Below are 23111 nucleotides of genomic sequence, written 5' to 3'. Positions count from 1 at the left end.
TTTACACTTTGGTATGGCAGCAGGGAATACCCACAGAGATGAGTGAATTTCGCAGTGTGACTTATTATATGTAAATTCAATCATAGAACCAGGGAAATCCCCCATTGTCATATGTTTAGGAAACATCCATTATACATATATAGACCCCAAAGCCGCCAACCCAAAAGTAAGCCCTTTTCCTTCTTGGCACTGTATATATTCTTCCTTTTGCTAACATTGATTTTGTGTCAGGCACATGTGGTTTATGGAATGGCATTAAAACTGCTCCAACTGAAACTACTTGGCAGATGGTACATCCTACAGTGCAAGACCAAGACTGCGCAGTACTTGCTTACTGCAGCCTTTCCAAATCAGATTGAGAAGCACATTTAACGGTATAAACTGTTTACCGGTATAAACCATGTGACTGTTATTATTGTTCAATTGAGTGGTTCACGGTATCTTTAACGGTATACCGTTACATCCCTATTCGTCAGTGTGACCAACTTTTTGTGGGATATACTGGCCGTAAATTATGGCTGGCAATGACAAAGAACATTGGCCATAATTTTAGCTATAACAATGTTGGAGATTGGCTGGGAAAGATCCTCCAGTTGGGCTGAGAGCTCATTCAACCAGGGGCATGGCGACTTCAACAGCTCTTCAGAGAGGTGTTGCGGTACAAGATATTTGTGCATCAGCCACCTGGTCATCCATGCATACATTTGTAAAGCACTACTCCCTAGATTCGACTTCTTCACAGGGGGGGGGGGTCTCTTGGCAAAATCAGTACTTCATACTGTGCATGATTAATATTTCTGGGACTCCCTCCTCCAATTCAGACTGCTTTGGGAGCCTATCTAAGATGAGGAATACGTGGGAGGACACAATCCATTCGAACAAGAAGTTACTTACCAACTGTAACGTTCTTTCGACTGGATGTTGCTCCCACGTATTCCTCATTGACCCTCCCAGCCTACCCCAAAGTACAGTTTACGTGCTTTACACTCAAAGCGTGTCCCTAAAGCTCTAAATTAGGCTGGGAGGGTCGTTGAGGAATACATTGGAGCAACATCCAGTCGAAAGAACGTTACAGTTGGTAACTAACTTGTTCTCCTCCGCAGGAGCCTCCCTCTGGAATTTTCTCCCTGCTCCCTCAGGCTTAAAGTTCCGGAAGCTCCTCAAGACCTCCTTTTCTCTTCTTCCTTCCCTCTCCCCTGCTAACACCCCCCTGTCTGCCACAGTGACTGGCTGCCTGATTCCCTCGGCACCAAGCACCCCCTGCCCAGTACCCCGTAACCCCCCTCTCCTCGCACTTAGCATGTGGACCTGCCCCCATGCAATCCCTGGCACTCGCCTGGCCCCTGCAGCCATTTGTTTTACCCCTTCCCCCCTCCTTTCACTGGAACTCTCCTCTTTACCCTGCACTTCTCCTCCTACCCTAGAACTGTGCATTTCGCGCAGACAGACAAATTGCCCCCTGTAGCCCCCCTCCACAAGCGCTTCTTGTTACTGCACTTGCACAATTCCCTTTGTGGCGCCTTGAAACACACAGTATGTAATTTATGGTAAGCAGACTCTATTGTTAGTAAAGTGTTACTTATTTAGTTTCAGGAATAATCTAGTTATACCAACAATGTTACAAGTAAGTACCATGCAACATATGTAACTTCTTTGTTCAGGAATGATAGTTGCACCATATTTTTTTATAATGGTGTAACACAATTCAAAGCTGAGCAATAACTTAATTACTTTTCAGAATGGCAGTACGCGTCCCAAAGATGAGTAGGAATTCTGTATTACACATTTACAATGTGCATGGCAGTATGCTATTGAAGGTGAGTAAAACCCTATTGGTAATACACTTGCACTTATTCAGTTTTAGGATTAGTACAGTAATACCAACTGTTACTTTCTAGAATAGTGGAGCACAATTCCAAAGGTGGGTAACTTTGTATAATTTTCAGAATGTCAGTAAGCAATTCATAATCATCCAGGAGGGCATAGCCGGAGTTAACAAGGGGTGTAGCCCAGGTCAAAGCATTGCCGGAAAGGTGGGATATAATGAAACCCCCCTTAGTCCTGGGCGTCAAAGTAATGGGGCTTAAACGTAAAGTGGACCAGGCAAGAATACAGGCATCCGCGAATGGTTTTTGCCGAACCATCATATTTGTCAACCATGCCGCCCAACAGGACCCCTTCTTTGGCGGCAGTATCCTGGGATAGGACCAATTGTTTGAGTGCAGTGTTTTCCACCTTTAGGTTTTGAACCAGTTCCTGCATGCCTCGCATTAGGTCCTGAACGGCGGCCTCCATGCCGTTATCAAGTTCAGTCGGGTGGCGTCTCAAACTGTCACGGAGTTACCCCCTTCTCACCTGGGTCCGTTCTTTGATGGAGTCCTTGGTCGCTGCCTTATTGCGGACGGTCCTGGTTTTAACTAAGGCTGCTCGAGTCTCTTCCGACTCCAGGGCGCATTCAGTTCCGGGAACGCGGAATCCAGGAATCTAGGATGAGTGCAACTAGCACACGAGTCCAGGAAGAAAGGAAGGGGTAAGGAGCGGGTAGGTGCACAAGGACAGAGCAAGAATACAGCGAGCTACGGATCACACGTCTGATGGCTACTTGCAATAGCATTGAGACGCGCAGAGCCGCGGTCTATAAATGGAGTACGTTACGTCCAGCGCATGGATCGAGAAAGGGTCTTAGCGCTGGGCGACCATGTTGGGAGTATTAGAGAATGCAAGCCCTGTTGAGACAAGGACCAGGAGGTCCAAAAGGGGCGTGTTCTGAAGTTCATGACAGCATGCCTCCTCCGAAGACCTTTTCCTCCAGGTTTTCCCGGGTGTATGAGGTGAAATCTTCTGAGCAAGCGAGGGGCCTTGATGATAGAGATAGGTCCCCAGGTTCTTTCACTAGGAGGGTATCCTTTCCATTCGACCAGGTATTGAAGCTGGCCCCGTTTATACCTGGAATTGCAAATTCGGGACACCTCATATTCCAGTTGATTGTCGACCAGCAGAGGAGGAGGTCTACTGGATTTCCGGGAGGACTAAATGTAGAGGTTCAGTAAGGATGTATGAAAAACTGGATGAATTCTTTTCCAGGAGTCGGGTAGCTGGATCCGGTATGAGACAGTGTTAATAATTTCCTTGATGGGAAATGGCCCATAGTACTGTGGGGCCAATTCGTTTGTTCATAGGTGTCGGGGTAGTAGTTTTGATGACAACCACACCCGGTCACTGAGTGCATAAGAAGGGCCTGGTCTTCTTTTGGAATCCGCATATCTCTTGGTCTGTGATCTAGCCTTTTCTAAGTATTTCTTGGCTTCCTGGTGTATGTTGAGGGTTTCGATCCAGGAGTCAACAGTAGGTAATGGTGTAGGATGAGGAAGGACAGAGGGTAAAACCGATGGATGGAACCCTTGACTCCAATAAAAAGGGCTGGTCTTGAGCGCTGAATGGTCGGAATTGTTGTAAGCGAATTCCGCAACCGGTATCGGGAGCGACCAGTCATCCTGGACCTTGGTGGCGAAGCATCGAAGATACTGTTGCAGGGTCTGATCCGCACGTTCTGTGGCTCTGTTGGTTTGAGGGTGATATCCCGAAGAGGGCACGTTGAATTCATAGAATCCGGCAGAGATGTTTCCAAAATTGAGAAATGTATTGAGGTCCTTGATCAGATATGATCTTGGAAGGAAGTCCATGCAGGCGGAATGTGTTCCAGAAATATTCCAGCTAGTTTGGAAGAGGATGGTAGTTTACAGAGCGGCGTAAAATGAGCCATGTGAGTGAACAGATCTATGGTGACTATGATGGTAGTATATCCTCGGGACGGTGGTAATTCTACTATGAAGTCTGTGGCGATGATTTCCCATGGTTTAGTTGGCAGTGTAGGCTGCAGAAGACCTGCCGGTTTGTTATCATGCTTATTTTGAGCACAGACTACACAAGTTTGGACGTAGTGCTGTACGTCAGATTTCATTCTAGGCCACCAGAACTCTCTGTATGAGACGGATGATATTGATGATGCCATGATGCCCGGAGTGAGGTGTCATGACAGAGGTTTATTCTCTGTTGGAACTTCTGTGTAGGAATGAGCAGTGCATTGTCCTTGAATAAATATCCTTGCTTGGCCTTTAAATGCCACTGGTTTTTCTTTGATGTCCTTCCACAACCCAGAGGATTGGGTTTGCGCTCGGATTTCTTCCAGGAGGTTGACTGCTTGAGCTACGAAGATCGTGGGGGAAAACATCTTAGGATGTGCCTTATCTTCAGTGGTTACATAGTCAGGGCGTCGAGACAAAGCATCAGCAATCAGGTTATGTGATCCAGGGACGTGAGTGATGTGGAACTGGTACTGGGCAAAAAAGTAGGCCCAACGCGCCTGACTACTATTCCTACACTCCAATGACTGTAGAATCTGAAGGTTCTGATGGTCCTTACGGACTTGGACAGGATGTCTAGCTCCCAGGAGTAGGTGTCGCCATTCAGTGAATGCTTGGCGGATGGCGAACAGTTCTTTTTCCAGGACGGAATAGTGTTTCGCTTGGAGTTGGGGTTCGTGAAAGATAAGCAATGGGGTGTTCCAGCTTGTCCTCGAATTTCTGTTTTAATACTGCTCATATAGCGTAATTGGAGGCATCCGTTTCCACTAGAAATAGCCGGCTTGTGTCTGGTTGGGCCAAAATAGGAGCTTGTGTAAACTCAGCCTTCAAACACTGGAACGCAGTGTCTTGCGGTGTCGACCAGATAAAAGGGGTGGCCTTCTTTAAGAGAGCCACGATCGGTTGAACAATCTCAAAAAAGGATGGTATGAGTTTCCGATAGAAATTGCCTAGACCTAGGAAGGATTGGACTTGTTTCACGGACGTGGGAGCTGGCCACGCCAAAATGGCTTTTATCTTTGATGGATCCATTCCAATTCCCTCTGGACTAAGGATGAATCCTAGGTAGTGAACAGAAGTAACGTGAAACAAGCATTTTTCAGGTTTGGCTAAGAGTTGTTCACGGAGTCTTTGTAGTACTGCCTTTACATGTTGTTCATGCTTTAAAGGGTCCTTGGAAAATATCAGTATGTCGTCCAGATAAACAATGACGAAGAGAAACAACATGTCAGAGAACACCCTATCCATAAAATGTTGGAACACTGCCGGGGCATTAGCTAGTCCAAATGGCATGACCAGGTATTTGTAATGGCCAAAGGGTGTTCTAAAGACGGTTTTCCACTCGTCTCCTTCCCGGATACGTATCAAATGGTAGGCACCCCAGAGATCCAACTTGGTGAATATTACCGCGCCTCTCACGGCTTCCAAGATATCCGATATCAAGGGTAGTGGTTACTGGTCTTTGAGGGTGCATTGATTTAGGCCGCGATAATCGAGGCAGGGTCCGAGTTCCTGGGTATCCTTCTTGGGGACAAAAAAACGAAGCACTTGCTGGAGATTTTGAAGGTCTTATGGTGCCGTTTTCAAGGTTGGTGTACAGGTATTCTTTGAGGGCCTTTTTCTCAGGTTCTGAAAGGATAAACATCCTGCCGAAGGGAATCGCTGCTGAGGGATCTGTTTCAATTGCGCAGTCTTCAGGTCTGTGTGGGGGTAAGGCCTGGACTATGGCAGTCGAAAATACATCGTGTATCCTTGGTAGGCCCCAGGGACTTGTATGATATTGGAAACCATAAGTGGTGTTTTTTGATCTTTAGATGGTTCCTTAGGGGGTGTTGACGAAGGTTCCAGGAATAGACAGTGAGTCATACAAAACTCTGAGCCTAGGAATAGTGATTGATCCTGCTGTCCAATTGATTTACGGATTGTGTTTCTGTAACCAGGGCATACCCAATACCATGGGGTAATGGGCTGACTTAATGATATCGAATCTAATTAGCTCTTGAGGATTTATTGAGAGCCGGATCTCCTTGGTCTGCAGGCTTATGGGCCTTGAACTCGGGGGTCTTCCATCGATGGCCTCCACCGGCTGCATGGTACTTCGTGCCTCGTAAGGTATTTGGTGACTGGCAACCCACTCCTGATAACTATAGATCCCCATAGCTCTGCAGTCCACCAGGGCCAAAATAGAATAGGTCTTGTTTTTGGAGGGTGATAGAAATGCCTGGAGAATGACCTGTTTTTTTGTCCAGGAGAGTTCAAGGATGGAATTGATGTGGAGCAAACATCTCTCTCGAATCTCTGTTCCATCTAGGATCGGGAGCTGGCGTTTCCTGAACGCTGAGGAGGTGCTAGAGGACATTCCCTAACCAAATGTTTGTCCGAAGCACAATACATACACAAGCCTGTATGGATCCTTAACCTTTCTTGCGGTGATATGGGTCCACGGAAGGCTCCAATCTGCATGGGTTCTGGTGTGTGACTGAGCTTGGGTTTGTGTCCGGTCTGACTGTGCTTTCACAGGAGATTTTGGATGAATTTCCCCTGGACTTCATCTTTTCAGCCTTCCTTTCCTGGATGCAGAAGTCTATTTGCAGGGCAAGGTCCATTAATGCCTGGAATGAGTTTGGTCCAGCCACTCTGGCCAGCTCATCCTTTATCATCGTTCAGTCCTCTCCTGAACAGGGTGAAACTCGCCTCAGAGGACCAATCGGCTTCCTTGGCCAATTGTTTAAATCGGGTCACATAAGTGAGCATATCCTGGGAGCCCTGTTGAAAGTCTAACAAACGTTCCTGGGCACTATAGACTTGCTCACGACTGTCAAACATGTTTTTAAGGGCCTGTATGAACCCCTCATAATCATCCAGGAGGGCATCGCCGGAGTTAACGAGGGGTGTAGCCCAGGTCAAAGCATTGCCGGAAAGGTGGGATATAATGAAACCCACCTTAGCCCTGGGCGTCAAAGTAATGGGGCTTAAACGTAAAGTGGATCAGGCAAGAATCCAGGAATCCGCGAAGGGTTTTTGCCGAACCATCATATTTGTCAACCATGCCGCCCAACAGGACCCCTTCTTTGGTGGCAGTATCCCGGGATAGGACCAATTGTTTGAGTCCAGCGTTTTCCACCTTTAGGTTTTGAACCTCGGTTGAAAGTTCCTGCATGCCTCGCATCAGGTCCTGAACGGTGGCCTCCATGCCGTTATCAAGTTTGGTCCGGTGGCGTCTCAAACTGTCAAGGAGTTACCCCCTTCTCACCTGGGTCCGTTCTTTGTCTTTGATGGAGTCCTTGGTCGCTGCCTTCTTGCGGACGGTCCTGGTTTTAACTAAGGCTGCTCGAGTCTCTTCCGACTCCAGGGCGCGTTCAGTACCGGGAACGCGGAATCCAGGAATCCAAGGATCTAGGATGAGTGCAACTAGGACACAAGTCCAGGAAACGGGAAGGAAGGAAGGAAGGAAGGAAGGAAGGGGCAAGGAGCGGGTAGGTGCACAAGGACAGAGAAAGAATACTGCGAGCTACGGATCACACGTCTGATGGCTACTTGCAATAGCATTGAGACGCGCGGAACCGCGGAAGGCGTGGTCTATAGAGTACGTTACGTCCAGCGCATGGAGCGAGAAAGGGTCTTAGCGCTGGGCGACCAAGTTGGGAGTATTAGAGAATGCAAGCACCGTTGAGACAAGGACCAGGAGGTCCAAAAGGGGCGTGTTCTGAAGTTCATGACAGCTTGTGTGCTTACCAAATGATACGAGACGCAACAGCTCAATTGTTACGTACAGATTTACCATCTGAGTCGGAATCACAATTGAGTCCCCCCATGACGATGTTGAAAGATCTTACCCTGACAAAACCAAACCCGCAAAGTGCACAGCTGATGGTAGAGGAGTTTTCCTGTGATCCGTCGGGTGACAACGAGCGAACACAAGCAAACAGCAACCATAAAATAGACCAAGAAGCTGAAATGCAACAACAAAAACGGTAAAGTAAAAACCTAAATCGCCCGAGGATATGCCGGCATGTATAACAAACAAGTTAGCCCAAGAGAAGAACAATGTCCCAGGTGATCGCCGAAAAATACAAACCACGGCACAAGTGATACAGAATAGTGAGAGGATACGGGAAGAGCCGAGAGGCACCAGAAAGGTGCTCAGCTTACAAGAACTCCAAACCAGATCTACAAGCGGCAATATACCGTCAACTAAAGTTGGATAACTATCTTAATCACGAGCCCGTGAGGAATCGCGGGAATGAACAACATTCCAAGTGGCCCAACAAATGAGGCGACATGTCGATGGAAAAAGCATTGCTGGCAAAACAATGGCAAAAAAACGTTTATGCAAGGAGTAAAAGCAGAATCAAATGCAGGTCAACTGAATCAAACTAACTCCAGGGCATCGCGTTTGTCACTCGACATTACCAAAATCGAAACTATCATGAGCGAAGAAAGTTTTCGGGGAGGAGACATGCGACTCAAAGGGATGTAATACTCGAATTACATGAACATCAATGGAAGGGAAACCACTTCAGAACCAACAAATGGTCACCCCACCCCCTACCCCCACGAAAGAATGCCATCATGGAACTCAAGTGACCTGCGACCTTCAAACATTGAAACCACGAAACAGACTCAGGATGGCACCAACCTCATGAGAAGCAGGAAAATAAATGTCATTGTGATGTAACAGACAGGATATCGTGATTAACATCCTGACCACAATGATTGACTTACAAAACATGCTTATTGCAGTTATCACACAAGCCATGATCTCCTTCTTGAAATTACAAGAAGCAATGGTCGATGCAACGAAGGATAAAGCCACCTTACTTGCACTAATCCATACGAAGCAGAAAAATGTAGAAGCATGTATAACATTTCAAGAATTCTTAAATATAGAAGCAGAGGCAAGCGTAATGTGGCAAAACAGACTTTTCGACACTGCAAGGGCTGACTGAACTGATATGTCGGTGCAGCCAACAGATTTTCTACGGGAAATGTAATTGAAGGGAGGGCACATGTAGACAATAAAAATGAGAAACAGACCCTGGACATGCACACCGGTTGGAGACTCACAATGAAAAAACAAGGAAAACAGATATGACTAACGAGCCACTGTAGAAAGAAAACTCCATCAGCTGATATTACGACACTTGTTCAGACCAAGACGGTAAGAAACACGCTGATTATCCCATTTGAGATCTTTGGATCTACGAAACGAGATGATACAACGAACCAGACCAAGAAGAAAGTGAAAACAACCAACAAAAAACAAACCGGCTTGCAGGCCTTTTTGCGCAAACTACAGTCTGCACAACAAAACCTGAGAAATAAAGAAAAAAAAAATCTCAAACTTACAAATGTCAGACATAAACCTGACCTAGCAGAGAAGGATGCCAACAAGCCAAAGAGCGAACTGCAAACGCTAAATGTGGAATCTTCAATCCAACAAGATCTACTGAACCTCTCCACCTATACAGCAGAGGAGGAAGTATTGATATAGATTCAGAGACCGACCCAAACGATGGCGCATTGATAATGATTGACGAGTATCGAGAAGAAAGTTCTTTTCACTCCATATGAATGGATCTATCCTGCATGGACATATCGGACACTGACCTTGAATACTCAATAATGTGTGTCAGCGGAAGATGTGACACAGGATGAGGAAAATTCAGCTCGACCAGACAAATTCACTGCAAGAAGCTGAGATGTCAGTAATGACCGAGTCTAGCTCACAAAGATATAGGAAAATTAAACAAGTACCCCTAGAACAAGAATGAATGATTTGCTCTTACCAATATTCATAGACCCAAGGAAGAATCTAATTATTAACAGTATAATACTTGAACTTAACAAGCGAACAAAAGAACCCCTGATATTTAATAGAACAAATGTGTTATGGTCAACAACCATAATACCTCAATTTAAAAAAAATACGCTCTGATGACATCAAGCTGGTATTCTTCCCGGGTGCCGACTCACTCGACAAAGTCGAGACTTTTACTCTGAACAAATAAAGAAGCGCATTCTAGAAATTGAATCACAATTGTATTGATTGGGCTTTGATTGTAGAAAAGTACAACAGGTCGAACCAAAAATAGGGGAAAATAAAAATCAATAGAAAGAAGAAAGACATGCATCAGAATTTAATAATGTCAACACTGGGGAAAAGACACATCAACATATGAACAAAGAAATCGAGACGAAAGAGGAACAAATGGTAACGCAACCAGAATAAGTATGGCAAGAACAACACTTTATATGGATTACGAAGCCCAAGACAGCAAATGGGGAAACATGGAAGATGAAGCTCAAAAAACCGAAAGCAGAAGAACAACACAGACATAACAATCAGCCAAACGACAGACTATAGGCTACACTGTATGTTCATGGAATACGAGTGGCCACTCCCATCTTTTTCAACAAGGAACATCCGAATTTGAAAAAGTACATATATGTTTACAAGAAACATGGATAACCACAGAAGTAATTTGTGATGGGTACATTACCCATACAAATCCAGCTATTGAACGTAAACAAGGAAGACCGTCCTCAGGTATGATAAAAAAAAGTTGATTTTTAAACCTGAAAATTCTGGAAACAACCTGAATCCATGGGCCCAGTTTATGACCATACAAATGGTAAAGCAGAGACTACATACTGATAAGGAACAAACGAAAGAAAAGTAAGGAAAAATAATAGGAATCTTTAATCTGTACTGGAACCCGATAGCAATTAGCGATGCAAGCTTTATAGATACAATTTTTTCGGCGATAGATGGTTTAAGTACCAAGCATAATAACCTAGAATTTATGTGGCGACTTGAATGTCCATCTTTATGAGCACAATGGAAATCTATGTGACACTGCAAATTTAACGGACAAAAGAAATAGCACTGAGGAATCTTACCCTCACAGGTAAGGCGCTAAACGCAAAAGGTCAAGTAACGCCGACCTGGACCCGAGGCAAAACAAGGGCCGTAATAGATTACATATATGTATCCGCTGGAATATGCCAAGCAGCATCCAAAATAACAAACATTGCCACAGTTAGGAGCGATCACCATCAACTACTAATAACGTGGGAGCAAAGCATACACCTCACAAAGATGCAACACCTACCAATATTGGAACTAAATAACGGGATTAACAGACTAAGAATAAAACATCAAATTGGCCAGCTGGCAGACAAGTTCAAGAGCCCTTCAAGAACAGCAAGTGAAAAAAAAATTGTACTATGAATGGCTACTACAGCCATTTCAACAAGCAACCAAGAAAAACTGAAAAAAAATCCCCAAAGTTCATAAACACTATTTTAATAGTGAGATTAAACAAAGGGGTAAAAAACGCAGAAAAAGTACGTATTCTGAAGAAACAAAATACAGAAAATAGTAGCCAGCAAATAAGATCTGAAAAACAGCGATGCAAAAACTGGCTTAAATCTGCTAAAAGCACCTTAGACCAAAATGATGCTGAAGCTATTCTGAGTGCTCCCAAAAACAGAAATACACGAGAGTTATGGATGCTATTAAACCCAACTACCATGAACAAAGACAACATGATTCAGGATTTATCTGAACAGAAATGGAGAAATCATTTTGCAGATCTCTACAAGATAAGGAAGCAAACCAATAGACCTACCCTTCTCACCCTGGTGAAGAAATGGAACCTAACATGGGATCCAGAAGACATTTTGAAAACCATTAGTAAACTGAATGCATCACGGGCCCTGGGTCCTGATGGACTTTCCAATGCAACCTTAAAATCTGCACCAGTAGAGTGGACACTTTTCCTTGTACAATTTAGTCTGATTGTCAAGATAAAACAAATTCCCGAGACCTGTAAAATCGCAACATTGATCCTGATTTTCAAACGAGCCGATAGAAAAGACACGGTCAACTACAGACCAATTGCCTTGGTCGATCTTCTGGGAAAGCTGTTTGCATCCTTTCTCCTGAAACAACTGAATACCTGGGCAAGAACCAACAAGAGACAAGCGGTTCGACAAACAGGATTTGTCCAAAAGGTCGGCACTAACATCAATCTGCTCCTTTAAAACCTGATTAAACAAGAAGCCACTTCGACGAAAAGCCAAGTCTACGCAGCCTTTGTCGATCTGAAGCTAGCCTTCGATGCAGTAAATGGACAAATGTTGGCGAAAATATCAGTTTGGAAATGTCCAAGACATTTTGGAAACAAATCAGCAATTGTAATCTTAACACAATGATTCGGATAAGAATGTCAAAAGAAGGTGTAACAACAAGGCCGATATGACATGGAATGGCTTAAAGCAAGGGTGTCCTCTGGCAGCCACCCTTTACAACCTTTATACGTCTGACTATGAAGAACATTCATACTCCACCCTAACAAATCCACCGAAGTATAACACCGAACCACTACCAACTATGATGTACGCAGATGACCTCATCCTACTCTATACGGTTAGAGGATTGCAAGTTAGTCTGACAAAGATGGAGGAATATATGAAGAACAACAAATTAAAAATCAATACTACGAAAACAAAAATAATGATGCTAATTCATAAAGAAAAAAAGAGACCCCCCCCCCAGTGGCTGTTCTGGAAGGCAAAACCCTTGAAGTAGTGAAAAACCATCAAATATCTAGGCCTACTGATTAACCAATCACGAGACGAGAGTGCAATGACTATCGCGAGAAAAAGGCACTATCGCTAGCACGCCAAGGAAGATTTTTCCAATGTAAATTTGGAAAGTTTTCATTAAAACCGATTGTCGCATTTCTTAGACAGAAAGTGGTGCCCATATTGAGTTATGGAAGTGAAACAATGCTGAATCAACAACATGCAAAGTGGAAATTATACGAAGCAATCTTTTGGAGGAAAACCCTGGCCCTGCCCAAGAATTTCCCCATGCCAAGAATCTGCTTTGAACTTGCCCTCCAATCCTTGCACTCCATAATTCTTTGGAAATGGTGTGGTGCCAGGGTGTTGCTAGATCTGGAAAAGATCTTGGGCTACGCCAATGTCTGGTCTGTCTGGACGCGGGGCTAGCTAGCCTTTTGGTTGTAGCCTCGGATAGAATCTCAGGATGTACAAACAAAAGACCAGGGGCTAAAGCCCCCTCAGTCTCCCGCACCCCCCAACGCCTCTGGTGTGGTGCAGGTTTGTGGTTGCATTCAATGCATGGCCTTGGCTGTGGGCACATTGGTCACAGTATTTTGACCTACTCGGCATTGAGCCCAATATGCTAATAGTTTGGAACAAAAATTACTAATATGTTATCACTATCCATACCCCCCTGGCGTTTCCCGGGTCTGTAGCTGAAGTACACATGGGGTCTGCTATAGCCCTTTGTATGTTCTATTGTATCCTAACTTCCTATTTTTGAAAAATCTCAATCGTCAATCACCTGGAATCGCCTAGACTGATGGCACAGGGCCGGACCCCCCGCTGTACATGGCGAATGAGTGGGGTTGGTCAAATGTCACTATCGCCAGTGTACACCAGACTGGTATGTCAACCTTGGGCCAATATTTCAGCCCACCAACTGTTATGGGGATGGAGCCAATCCAGAACATACAAACACACATTTTCACAAATATATATGTATAGAAGATATGCAATGTCCATGGACCACTTGACTGCAACTAATTGTTGAATGCTTTATCTGTGAATTTGGGTACTAGAATGGTTCAGCAGTTTAAGGATTTGTTTTAGGTATTAGATTTTCTTTTCTGTTTTTAATTTAGATGTGTTACTTTTTGTCATTTTTCATTTTGGCATTGTGATTTTTTTTTTGGAATGTGATGTGAACTTACAAATATCTTTACACTGTCTTCAATTATTGTCATCTGTATGTCTTAAAATGCATTTGAAACATTGTTTTTCTACTGTTAATTATGTTAGAATGGATCTATACCACTAATGCTTATACCCTGAATAAGAGCTAAGCTCTAAACACGTGTTGGCAAAATGTTGTGCAATTGCATCGGGTATTGGCTGTTATTCAATAACTGGAGTGCAAAAATATTTGTGAGCTTTTGAGATCCGAACTCCCACTTTTAACAACGGATATAGTAAACCTGCATCGACTTTGCTCAGTATTTTTAATGTAATTACACAAATACATGCTTTTTCTTAACACCCTCAAACACTAATGCTCCACAACAACCACCTTTCACAAAATTAATTTAGGAAGTAATCCCTGTCATTTTGTTTATATTAAACACAGCTTGCTTCCTAAATTATTACTCCCCTTCCCCTAATATTCAATCAGTAATTGCCACAGCTCAATACACTGGCATAGCGGGGGCTTTGCAGCCACTGGTGCAGGGGCCCGCCACATCATATACTGGGGGAAAGGTGGGAGCCCCGCCAAGATTCAGAAAGAGAAGTCACTGTAGGCACTCTGACTTCAGAAAAATGATTTCTTTCGGAGGTCAATTTCTTTGAGTGCATGCGCCAAGACTTTACAGATGAATCCTTTTGTTTCTTGGTGAAGTCTGATCACAATGCACGTGGCGCCCAGTACTCTGGCCCAACTGTGCATGTCAGTAACCAATAACCTCTCACTACTTTCGGTCTGTGTGGCGTAGAGTGCGAGAGCCGGCTGCCGCAATTTAGCAGAGGCCTTCCTCCAGAAAAGACTGATTCAGTTCTGGAGCAGGTCTGAAAAAAAAACAACCTTGATTAGTTTGGGCTCCCTTGCTAACATTGGTCGTACCCGCATATTTGTGGCAAATATTGATGCACCTCCAATTCAAAATTCACCAGCTGCCACTGTTCAAGATGTTTGTATTGCGTGTATGATGCAAAGTACCAGCAAGTTGAACTAACCATAGAATTTAATATATTTTCATAGGTTCTGATTCGTTTCCAAGTCCAGAGGAATGTGATTTGTATTCCTAAATCTATCACCCCAGAACGTATCCAAGAAAACTGTCAGGTGAGTTGAGACACTAGTGTAATAATACTTTGCTAGTTGAGTTTTGTGGCACATGTGTTTTGTAGAAGGGGAAGAAATGCTGTGAATGTAAAACCGTGGCCAGAAACCAAACCTGCAAGGGGCATCGCAGTGCTTTATGGGCAATCTATCAAAGGATTTTGTTTTATTTAATGGTTATTTGTAATGTGCATTATACAGCAAAATTGTTTCAAGCGCATCAAGACGGGGCGTGGTGAGGAGGAGCGTATAAAACAAAACGGTCTTAAAAGGTCTTGAAACATTCGGAACATCCAAGTGCTATAGCATGAGAGGAGGGGGGTGGAGGGACGCTGCAGGTAGGAGGTAGGAGGGAAGAAAGAAACAAAAAGCATTCTGACTAGGTCGTGAGACAATTTGGAACGTGCAAGTGCTGAACATAAAAAGGGGGGAGGAAGGTAAGTGCAGGAGGGGGGAAAAGTACATTCTACTACTGGTTTGGTATTTGACTACAGGTGCAAACCAATGTTCCCTGCAATAGGTGCACTCTTATTTGATAGGCAGAAAACACTGCCTTCATGTTAATGTTAAAGCTATTTGTACCGTCCCCAGGTGCTCTGGCGGATCTGAAAAGGAGAGTGTAAAGAAAGTGGGTGAGTGTGGGGGTTAGTGGGGTGTAGTTGGAATAGGAAAGTGAGAGTTGTGATGTCCTGTTGACCACTTAAGTTTGGTTTGCAGTGTTCGCAGAGCGCGTTTTTCGGGTCGGTGCAAATTCCTATGTGCTATTGTGCCAGGTTATGTGTTAGTCTCTTGTGATGTGGTGGTGTGTTTCTGTGTCGAGAGGTCGTGAGTTTCAAGTGTATGCGCAAAGTTGAGAATTGGGTTAGTAAGCTTTCCTTACCTGTCTTTGCGTTTCTGTGCTCAACATCTAGGATTATCCTGTGTTTGGTATTGTGGTTTGTCTGCCTCTGTTACTCTAGTGGTATGTGTACCTGGCTTATGCCGGCGTATTCTTCCCACCCTGGAGTTAGCTATGTTTCTAGTCCCTCCCTGCCTATCCCGTGTGGGGACCTTACCTACTTAGGTTTCCTCTGTGGATTAACGGTATCTGGACATAGGTGGTCGGGCGTCCCCCGCCTTGTGGTTAGGGAAGATTAAGTTGGGAGTCATGGTTTCCTCACCAAGATCATTGTTTCCCATTGTGTCTATGCTTCCTAGTCGTTTCCTCCTGTTTCTGGAGCAAAAAGCCAAGTTTTGAGTAGTTTTCTGAATTCCAGATGATCCCTTGTGTTGCGTATTTTCTTTTGTAGGTGATGCCAGGTTGTTGGTGCCAGGTGGGAGAAGGATGATCCTCTGAATTTATTTTATAGTTCTAAGCGAATGTCGTTGCTTGATATGAGTGGTCTTGTCGGGTGGTAGTTATTTTCTCCTTTAGGAACTCTGATCCTTGGCTGTCGATTGCTCTGTATTTTGCACATCGGTTTGAACTTTATTCACGGTTTTATTGGTAGCCAGTGAAGCGTTTCATCGCTGAGGTAATGTGTTCTCTTGGCAGTAGTTTTAGCAAGAGTCTGGCCGCTGTGTTTTGGATACGCTGAAGTATCTTTAATAGGCATTCCTAGGTATAGGCTATTGGCGTAGTCTTCTCTGGACATGAGTGCGATGATGGTGAATTTTGTGGCTGAAAGAGGAATGGTAGGATGCGATTTCTTGATTAGAGTGTTTACTTGTGGCTCAAGTGTTCGTTGTCCATTAAGACTCCCAGGTTCTTTACCTGTGGCAGATGGTGCAAAAAGGATTTGTGTACAGAGGGGTCTTCAGAGGCATAAACCGCAACCTTGCCAGTGTCCACCATAACCTTCCAAGATTACAGCAGCGAGAGATTCCTAGGAGAGGGCACATGAAAAACACGGAAACGTATGGAAGACAAGGAACCAATCAACTCCAGTATCACTGGAGAGTCTTGCCCTAGACTTGCATCCTCAGCCCAACAGAGATCCCAGTGGTTTAAGAAGCAATATCTACCTTTGCAGATGGTATCGTACTAAAATACCAAAATTACAATTTTGAATGCATGTTTACTCTGCATTTGAAGTAAATAAAAATATCAAAACCCCATGATATTGCATAAGGGGAACGAGGGTTGCGGGCATGTGCCCCGCTCCTCTTGTGCCGTGTAACTGGGTTGTGGGGGGTGTCCTCGGCACTTGCAATGCCGGGATTGACACTGGACAATATCTGTGATCACTACTCGCCTGCATTTTTGCATTCATAATGTCCTAATATTTATATTTTTTTTGCCCGCGCAGTAGTCACCTTGATCCTTGCAGATAAGAGCTTCCTTGCAAAAATGAATGCTTTGGATAGTATAAGAAACCAGTAATTTGAGTTCCACATGTTGAATTCAGAAACTTGTTTTCTGGCCCCATGAGTGCCTGTGGGCCTTGTACTGCCTATTCCACGAGCAGTATGGTTAGCGAAGAATTCGATGTTTGTTTATTCTGCTCTTTTTAGGAGAACCTAAACCTTTTGCTGTTTCCAGCGAGTCTGATTTATTTGTTTTGTGGTGCCCTCTGGGTATGGTTGCTGAGGTTTTGCTTTTCTCACTGAGTCTATATGTATTGTGAAGGCATCATGAAGCAAGACAGACAACAGAATAAAGTTCAAAATGTCAGGATGGTAAAGGCTTAACGTTCCTTACCTGAACGAAACCAAGGAAAGTCTGAGTCAAAGAGTTCAACTTAAAAGTATGTCCAAAAGCTATTCTTGCGCTCACAAATAAAGCTAATCAATGTGTAGGTCAGACATGTCCCTTTTAACTATGGTCTGACCTTCATAGTACTTTGCAGGCATCTTTCTCATCCTAGTGAAAGGAGCTAGTTAGTGTTCATTACCTATGATAGTACTGGGACAAAGAAAAGGCAACAAGGAGTAAAGTGTGGGAAAGTGAGGGGAGATGTTGTACAAAAGCCTAAGGTTGGGGGAGGATTATGCTGATCAACCCCCTCCCCCGGGTTCCGGATCCAAAAGCGATGGTCTTTCCCTGGGCACCTGAGAAGCAGATCCAGGGGATTATGCATGAGGATTCCCTCGTTTTCTCACAGTATCCAGTATATAGTTTGCATTTGTTTCACCCTTGATGCTATGTGCTGGAGGGTTGGGAATATTGCAACCATTGTTTGTCTCAAGTTAGGTCCTTCTTATGACTGTGAATGCAATGTTCTACTCAAAGTATCCCTGGTCTTCCTTTATCCTTTGGCTAGATGTACAGTCCATATCACTTGAGAGTGGTTTGTTAGCAGTAGGGGAGTGGATTGGGTCTTAACTGACCTACTGGTTTTTATATATGTGGTTCCATTGTGTATCTAAAGTACTTATTTTACCCTGATGGTTTGTTTGTCTTTAATGATGTGTGTATGCAATCAGTACACTAGTGTTGGGTTGTTTCTTTGGTTAATTTTGTGGGCTAATTGTCCTTCCTTACCAGCTCACCTTCCTTCTGAAGTGAAGTCTGATCGCTACTACCCTCAGCGGTTTGGTGTCCATTTTGGTTTTACTTGTGGTTTTACAGTTCGGGGGGTCTAGGGGGGTTCTTGCACAGCCCCCTGAGGGATGAGCTGCCATCTTAACCGAACGGATACCCAAGCCCACCTTTGAAGAAGGACCTAGGCATGCTGCAGAAACCGAGGAGGGACGGTATGGGGTGTAATGGCACTACAGGTGCCCTCCTGGTGTACCATGAGGATGATACATGGATTTTGCCACGGAAAAGAAATATCATTAATCATCCAAGAACAGGGAAGAAGATTACCCTTAAAAAATTTGGAACCTGTGACAGCACCAACATTATCTATGGCATCAAATGCCCATGTGGAAAATGTTATGTAGGTCAATCCACAAGAAGGGCCAAGACACGATGGAATGAACATCGGTCCTGCATTCGGAACGCAAACACCAACTCGGCTGTAGCACGCCATTGGGCTGAAAATTGACATAATGTGACACAGATTAGATTTGTCATTTTGGAAGTACTAACGAAAAACAATCCACATGAAGATTTGGGCCATCGGCTTAACCGCAGAGAGACTTGGGCAACTTGGCACCTAATGGACTCAATGAGGAAATCAATTATTTGTCATTAGCATTACTATTTGTCATTTTACTCTGTCAGTACAGCCTTCTTGCACCAGTATTTCTTCTATTTCTACTATACTCTTTATTTGATCACTCTACAATTCCTCGTGAGGTCTGATAAATGTCTAGATTCATTTATTTCAAGTCCATCGGCCTGATTGCAGTATCTGTTATCGCCCGCGTGCCCATCGGGCCGCGACGTGGTCACGTGTCGTATTTAGGAAGCGTTGCCTCGGCAACACTCCGATGCGACGGCAGTCTGCTTCATGCCGGCTATGGGAGAACAGCTCCGCTCCCGCCCTCGGTACGGTAAGACTTCCCTCACCTTTTAAATAATCATGACTACGGATGATGATTTGATGACTACCGCTTTCAACAACGGGTTCCTTCTGTTTCCAGCAATCGCATTGCAGGCTACTTTACTGCGCTGATTCCTGTCAGGCAGTTCGATTCAGTTCCCACATGGCCGCTACACTTTAGTTCGCCACACTCCACATTCTACCTACCTGTCACAGGTAACTGGCTTTTCTTGTTCATTTAACTGATAGTTACCTATATACAATAGTGACTCATTGGCCCTTTCCATTTTTTCTTTTTTCTGCTCTTTCTTACTCATCTACTACTGCAACCTCAACTGAATGGTATGTATTTAACTTTACCACGATGATGTATGACACCAATATGCAATTATGCACCGTTTTGAACTGTTTACTTTGTTCATGAATATGTATGTATCATTTTTAGACTGGCCCTGATGAAGGAAATTTATTTCCGAAATGCATTGGCAAATTCGGTCTGATTGATGAATTAATTGTGGCAAACTCTTCCTCACTAAGAAAATATTAGTGACTACTCATTTTTTTGAGATCATTTATTTTTTAATATAAACTATTTTGAAAAACAGAACTTCTCGTTTATCTCTTTGAAATTTGAAGTATATATTTTTGACTTTAAAGCTGAACTGTCAGTAATTTTGAAAAACCACAACCCAGGTTGCGAAACGTAGAGAGCGGCTGTGTGACTAGGTATTTTACTTGGTCTCTTGCTTCACATGGATTTTTGAGTTTGGGTGTCTCCAAACTTGTCACAGCCAGCTCCTTTTCAAGTGTTTTGATATATATTGTTCGAAAAGGATTTTTTCGTGCACTAATTTTGAATACCAAAGACACGCGGATTTAATACCAGTGGTGCCCACTCACTTCACTTTTTGGTTCAAGGACTGCAACCTGCAGACGGGCAAGCCCTTCCGGCAGCCGGCCCCCGCATGTCACCATCAATACGGGCTCCTCCTGGGAAGGCTGGAGGGGCCACTCTGGACAGCCACAGTGTCCATGGAGTTTGGACCCGGCAGGAGTCTCATATCAATTGGCTGGCGCTCAGGGCCATCTGGCTGGCTCTCAGAACTTTCCTTCCGCTCATTGGGGGCAAGACCGTCCTTATACTGACCGACCACTCCACCAGCATGTACTATGTAAAATCAGGGGGGTACCAGGTCCCCACCATTGTGCGGTCTACCGGTCAGCATGTGGGAATGGGCCCTGCAGAACATCTACCTCATGGCCGTCCACCTTCTGGGGAGGCTGTTAGGCAGAGTTGCGTGCAGTACCCTCTGGGACCACCACATACAATTAGGACTACAGGTGTAAGTAAAATCAACCTTTGGTATAAGTCTGTACTCCAGTTTGGTGGTAGCGAGCTGAGCAGCCAGGTTCATCTCAAGAGGGAATGTGAACAGTACAAGAGGTTACACAGAGGTCTTACAATCAGTGGTTCAGGTAGACACTTAAACTCAAGGTTTCTTGGTAAAAACGTATTACACAATCATTTAGAAAACCTTCACTAGGAGGCAACTTATTATACTCACACTTCATTAACAAACCAATGAGTTTCTGAACAAACGAGGCTCCCCTGCAACAGGAGCTAAATGGCATTTCAGTTACTTTCAATGTGAGGAAAAAGGTAAAAGTTAGCAGACTAGATCACAAATACTTTCTTAGGCATTGCAAATGCATTGCAAATGGTTTTAGTTCACTAGAGGACTCGATTCAGTTCAATAGGCCTCGGTCAAAGTCAATGGACTAGTATCTTGGATAGGAAAGAGCAGTTCTTGAAGTAAACGGTAAAGTCTTTGCGAAAGTTCTCAGAAGTAGTTTGTACGAAAAAGAATCGTATGTTGGGTCACAAACTGATCAGGCCTGTAAATTGGGAAAGTTCCATGAACTTTCACTGCAAGAGGCTAGTTCTCTCAATTGGGTTGACACAGTACCTAAATATGAAGCAAAAGATGCAGCTGACCTAAAATGGCTGTTCACACATGGGGTCACTGAGCACACAGCCCTGCACCCTCCAAGGCAGTGCTCTTCAAACTGGGGCTGACACAACTATGGGGGCCCAACAGATGGCCAGGGGGTTGGGGGTGCAAAGCTCTTTAAAACTAGATTAGTGATGGTAGAAAATATAAGCATTTATGGCTTGTGGGGGGCGGCGGTAACATTTTGACTTGAGGGGGTTGTTCAGCATAAATGTTTGAAGACCACTGCTCTAAAGCAAGATGTAATGTTTATATTTTAAAATCCCATCGAGCGATATGAAACCAGGTTTAAATGGTCAGAGTATCCAAGAATCGAATGCTGTTATCCATTTGACAGTTACTTGTGTTTTGACTTCAAGTTTGTTCGATATTTTCTGAAATAATGCAGCCCTTAATACCATGACGGTATAAGTGTCTTTCCTGGTACAAGAACGAGTGACCAGATGGTTTTCAGTCCCGCACTGCTGATACTTTAAACTTATTTTTTTGCCTTTGCTCTTTCATGCCATGGGCCCTATTAACACTAAAGTGACGCAAAGGGATATTTTCAGAACGTTTCTTCACATTAAGCACATTGTGTTTAATTGCTTACAGTTTGAAGTCAATGAGTGTTTTTGGGAACCACCACCATGAGTATTTGGCTCAGAGCCTGGCTTGGTGGGTTGGTTCTCTCGCTCTTTCTCTCTCTTTTGCTCGCTCAGTAAAACCGGCAAGGCTACCTCCAACCTCATAATGAGGCCCAATGTTCACACTAGCGCCTACAGGAAACACTAGCAATATTGTCTACAAAGAAGCATTAGTTTAGTTAAATACACTTACAACTAGGACTGAAGTAGGAATTACTGTGCGAAACACGGGTACACCTGCTAGTTGAAGATTATTTACAGGGGGTTACTGTGTTCGTAGGTTTTTGCAGTCCCCCTTCAACCGTGTTTTGACATTCACTTGCATTGGTCCCAATCCTGCTTTGCTCCCCTTCCTGGGACTGCTGGGTCTTGAATCTGGCAGTGGAGATCTTCAAAATGGTATCTGGCATCCCCTGGGGTAGGCTGATGTATTATTGGAACGTATATTCCTTTTCCTCATAACTGGGGCTGTGCCTACTGACTGTCCCTTTGATTCCTTTGGCAAACCTTTGCACTTACATGAAACTCTTCTAAAGCGACTAAAAAGGCACTTCCCTGCATGTGGGCATTGTTTTCCTTTAGGCCAAAGGCTAGAATTTTAGCAAGTACCGCTGATTATCTATTTTTTTTAAATCCTGATCTTACACTGCCCCCTGTCTATGAAAAATTGCTTTTTACATTTGATACAGTAATACTTTAGTTTCGGGAAGTGTAATGAATCTGGTGCTCGAAGGCTAATTTCCAGATGGTGGCCTTCTGGGTATAGGTTCTTAAGTACTTTGACTATTTCCTGTGACATTTTGGATCCTAAATAGGTTGTGAATGTTTTCTTCTACTGTGTCTAGGGTTTCATTTTCTTCACTCCTTTGAATGTGTTGCCCACTACCTGTTGGTCAAACGCCACAGACTGTTTAGGAATGTATTGGTTTTTAGATGCCTCTTTATTTATGCAAACTATTTTTTTGACCTTCTAGACGCAAGTTATGAAGGGTTTTTCAGTATGCCAGCGTTGGTTTACTTGGTAAACTGTGGGGAACAACTGTACTTCACTACCAGCCTTCCTCCTTCACTTGACTTTAGCCTGACTGCTGTACCACAGGTGGCACTTTCGAGAGTCTAATCTTTCATTTTTTTGGGGGCAAAAATAAATACTGTTCTAACTTTAGGTTAATTGGTTTCACAGCCCTCACTGTGCAAAAATCTCCCTAACACTTGCCCAGTAATAGCCATTTGTAACATGGGCCGACGCTCAGGGAAGCTAAGGTACAGGCACTCCCTTTTTCCTG

At 44.0% G+C, this 23111-nt stretch overlaps 1 protein-coding gene across 1 annotated transcript in view; it reads left to right on the top strand.

Annotated features, from left to right (window-relative positions):
* Positions 1-23111, top strand: part of LOC138513720 (aldo-keto reductase family 1 member B1-like) — a 332321-nt gene that overhangs the window by 242274 nt on the left and 66936 nt on the right. Inside the window, exon 8 of the mRNA XM_069628798.1 lies at positions 14695-14778. Coding sequence (XP_069484899.1) covers positions 14695-14778 — 84 coding nt within the window. The remainder of the gene's footprint in view (positions 1-14694; positions 14779-23111) is intronic.

The sequence above is a fragment of the Ambystoma mexicanum genome, chromosome 12 (genome assembly GCF_040938575.1).
Source record: "Ambystoma mexicanum isolate Mex_15411 chromosome 12, UKY_AmexF1_1, whole genome shotgun sequence".
Lineage (NCBI taxonomy): Eukaryota > Metazoa > Chordata > Amphibia > Caudata > Ambystomatidae > Ambystoma > Ambystoma mexicanum.
This window is presented reverse-complemented; position numbering and strand designations above follow the sequence as displayed.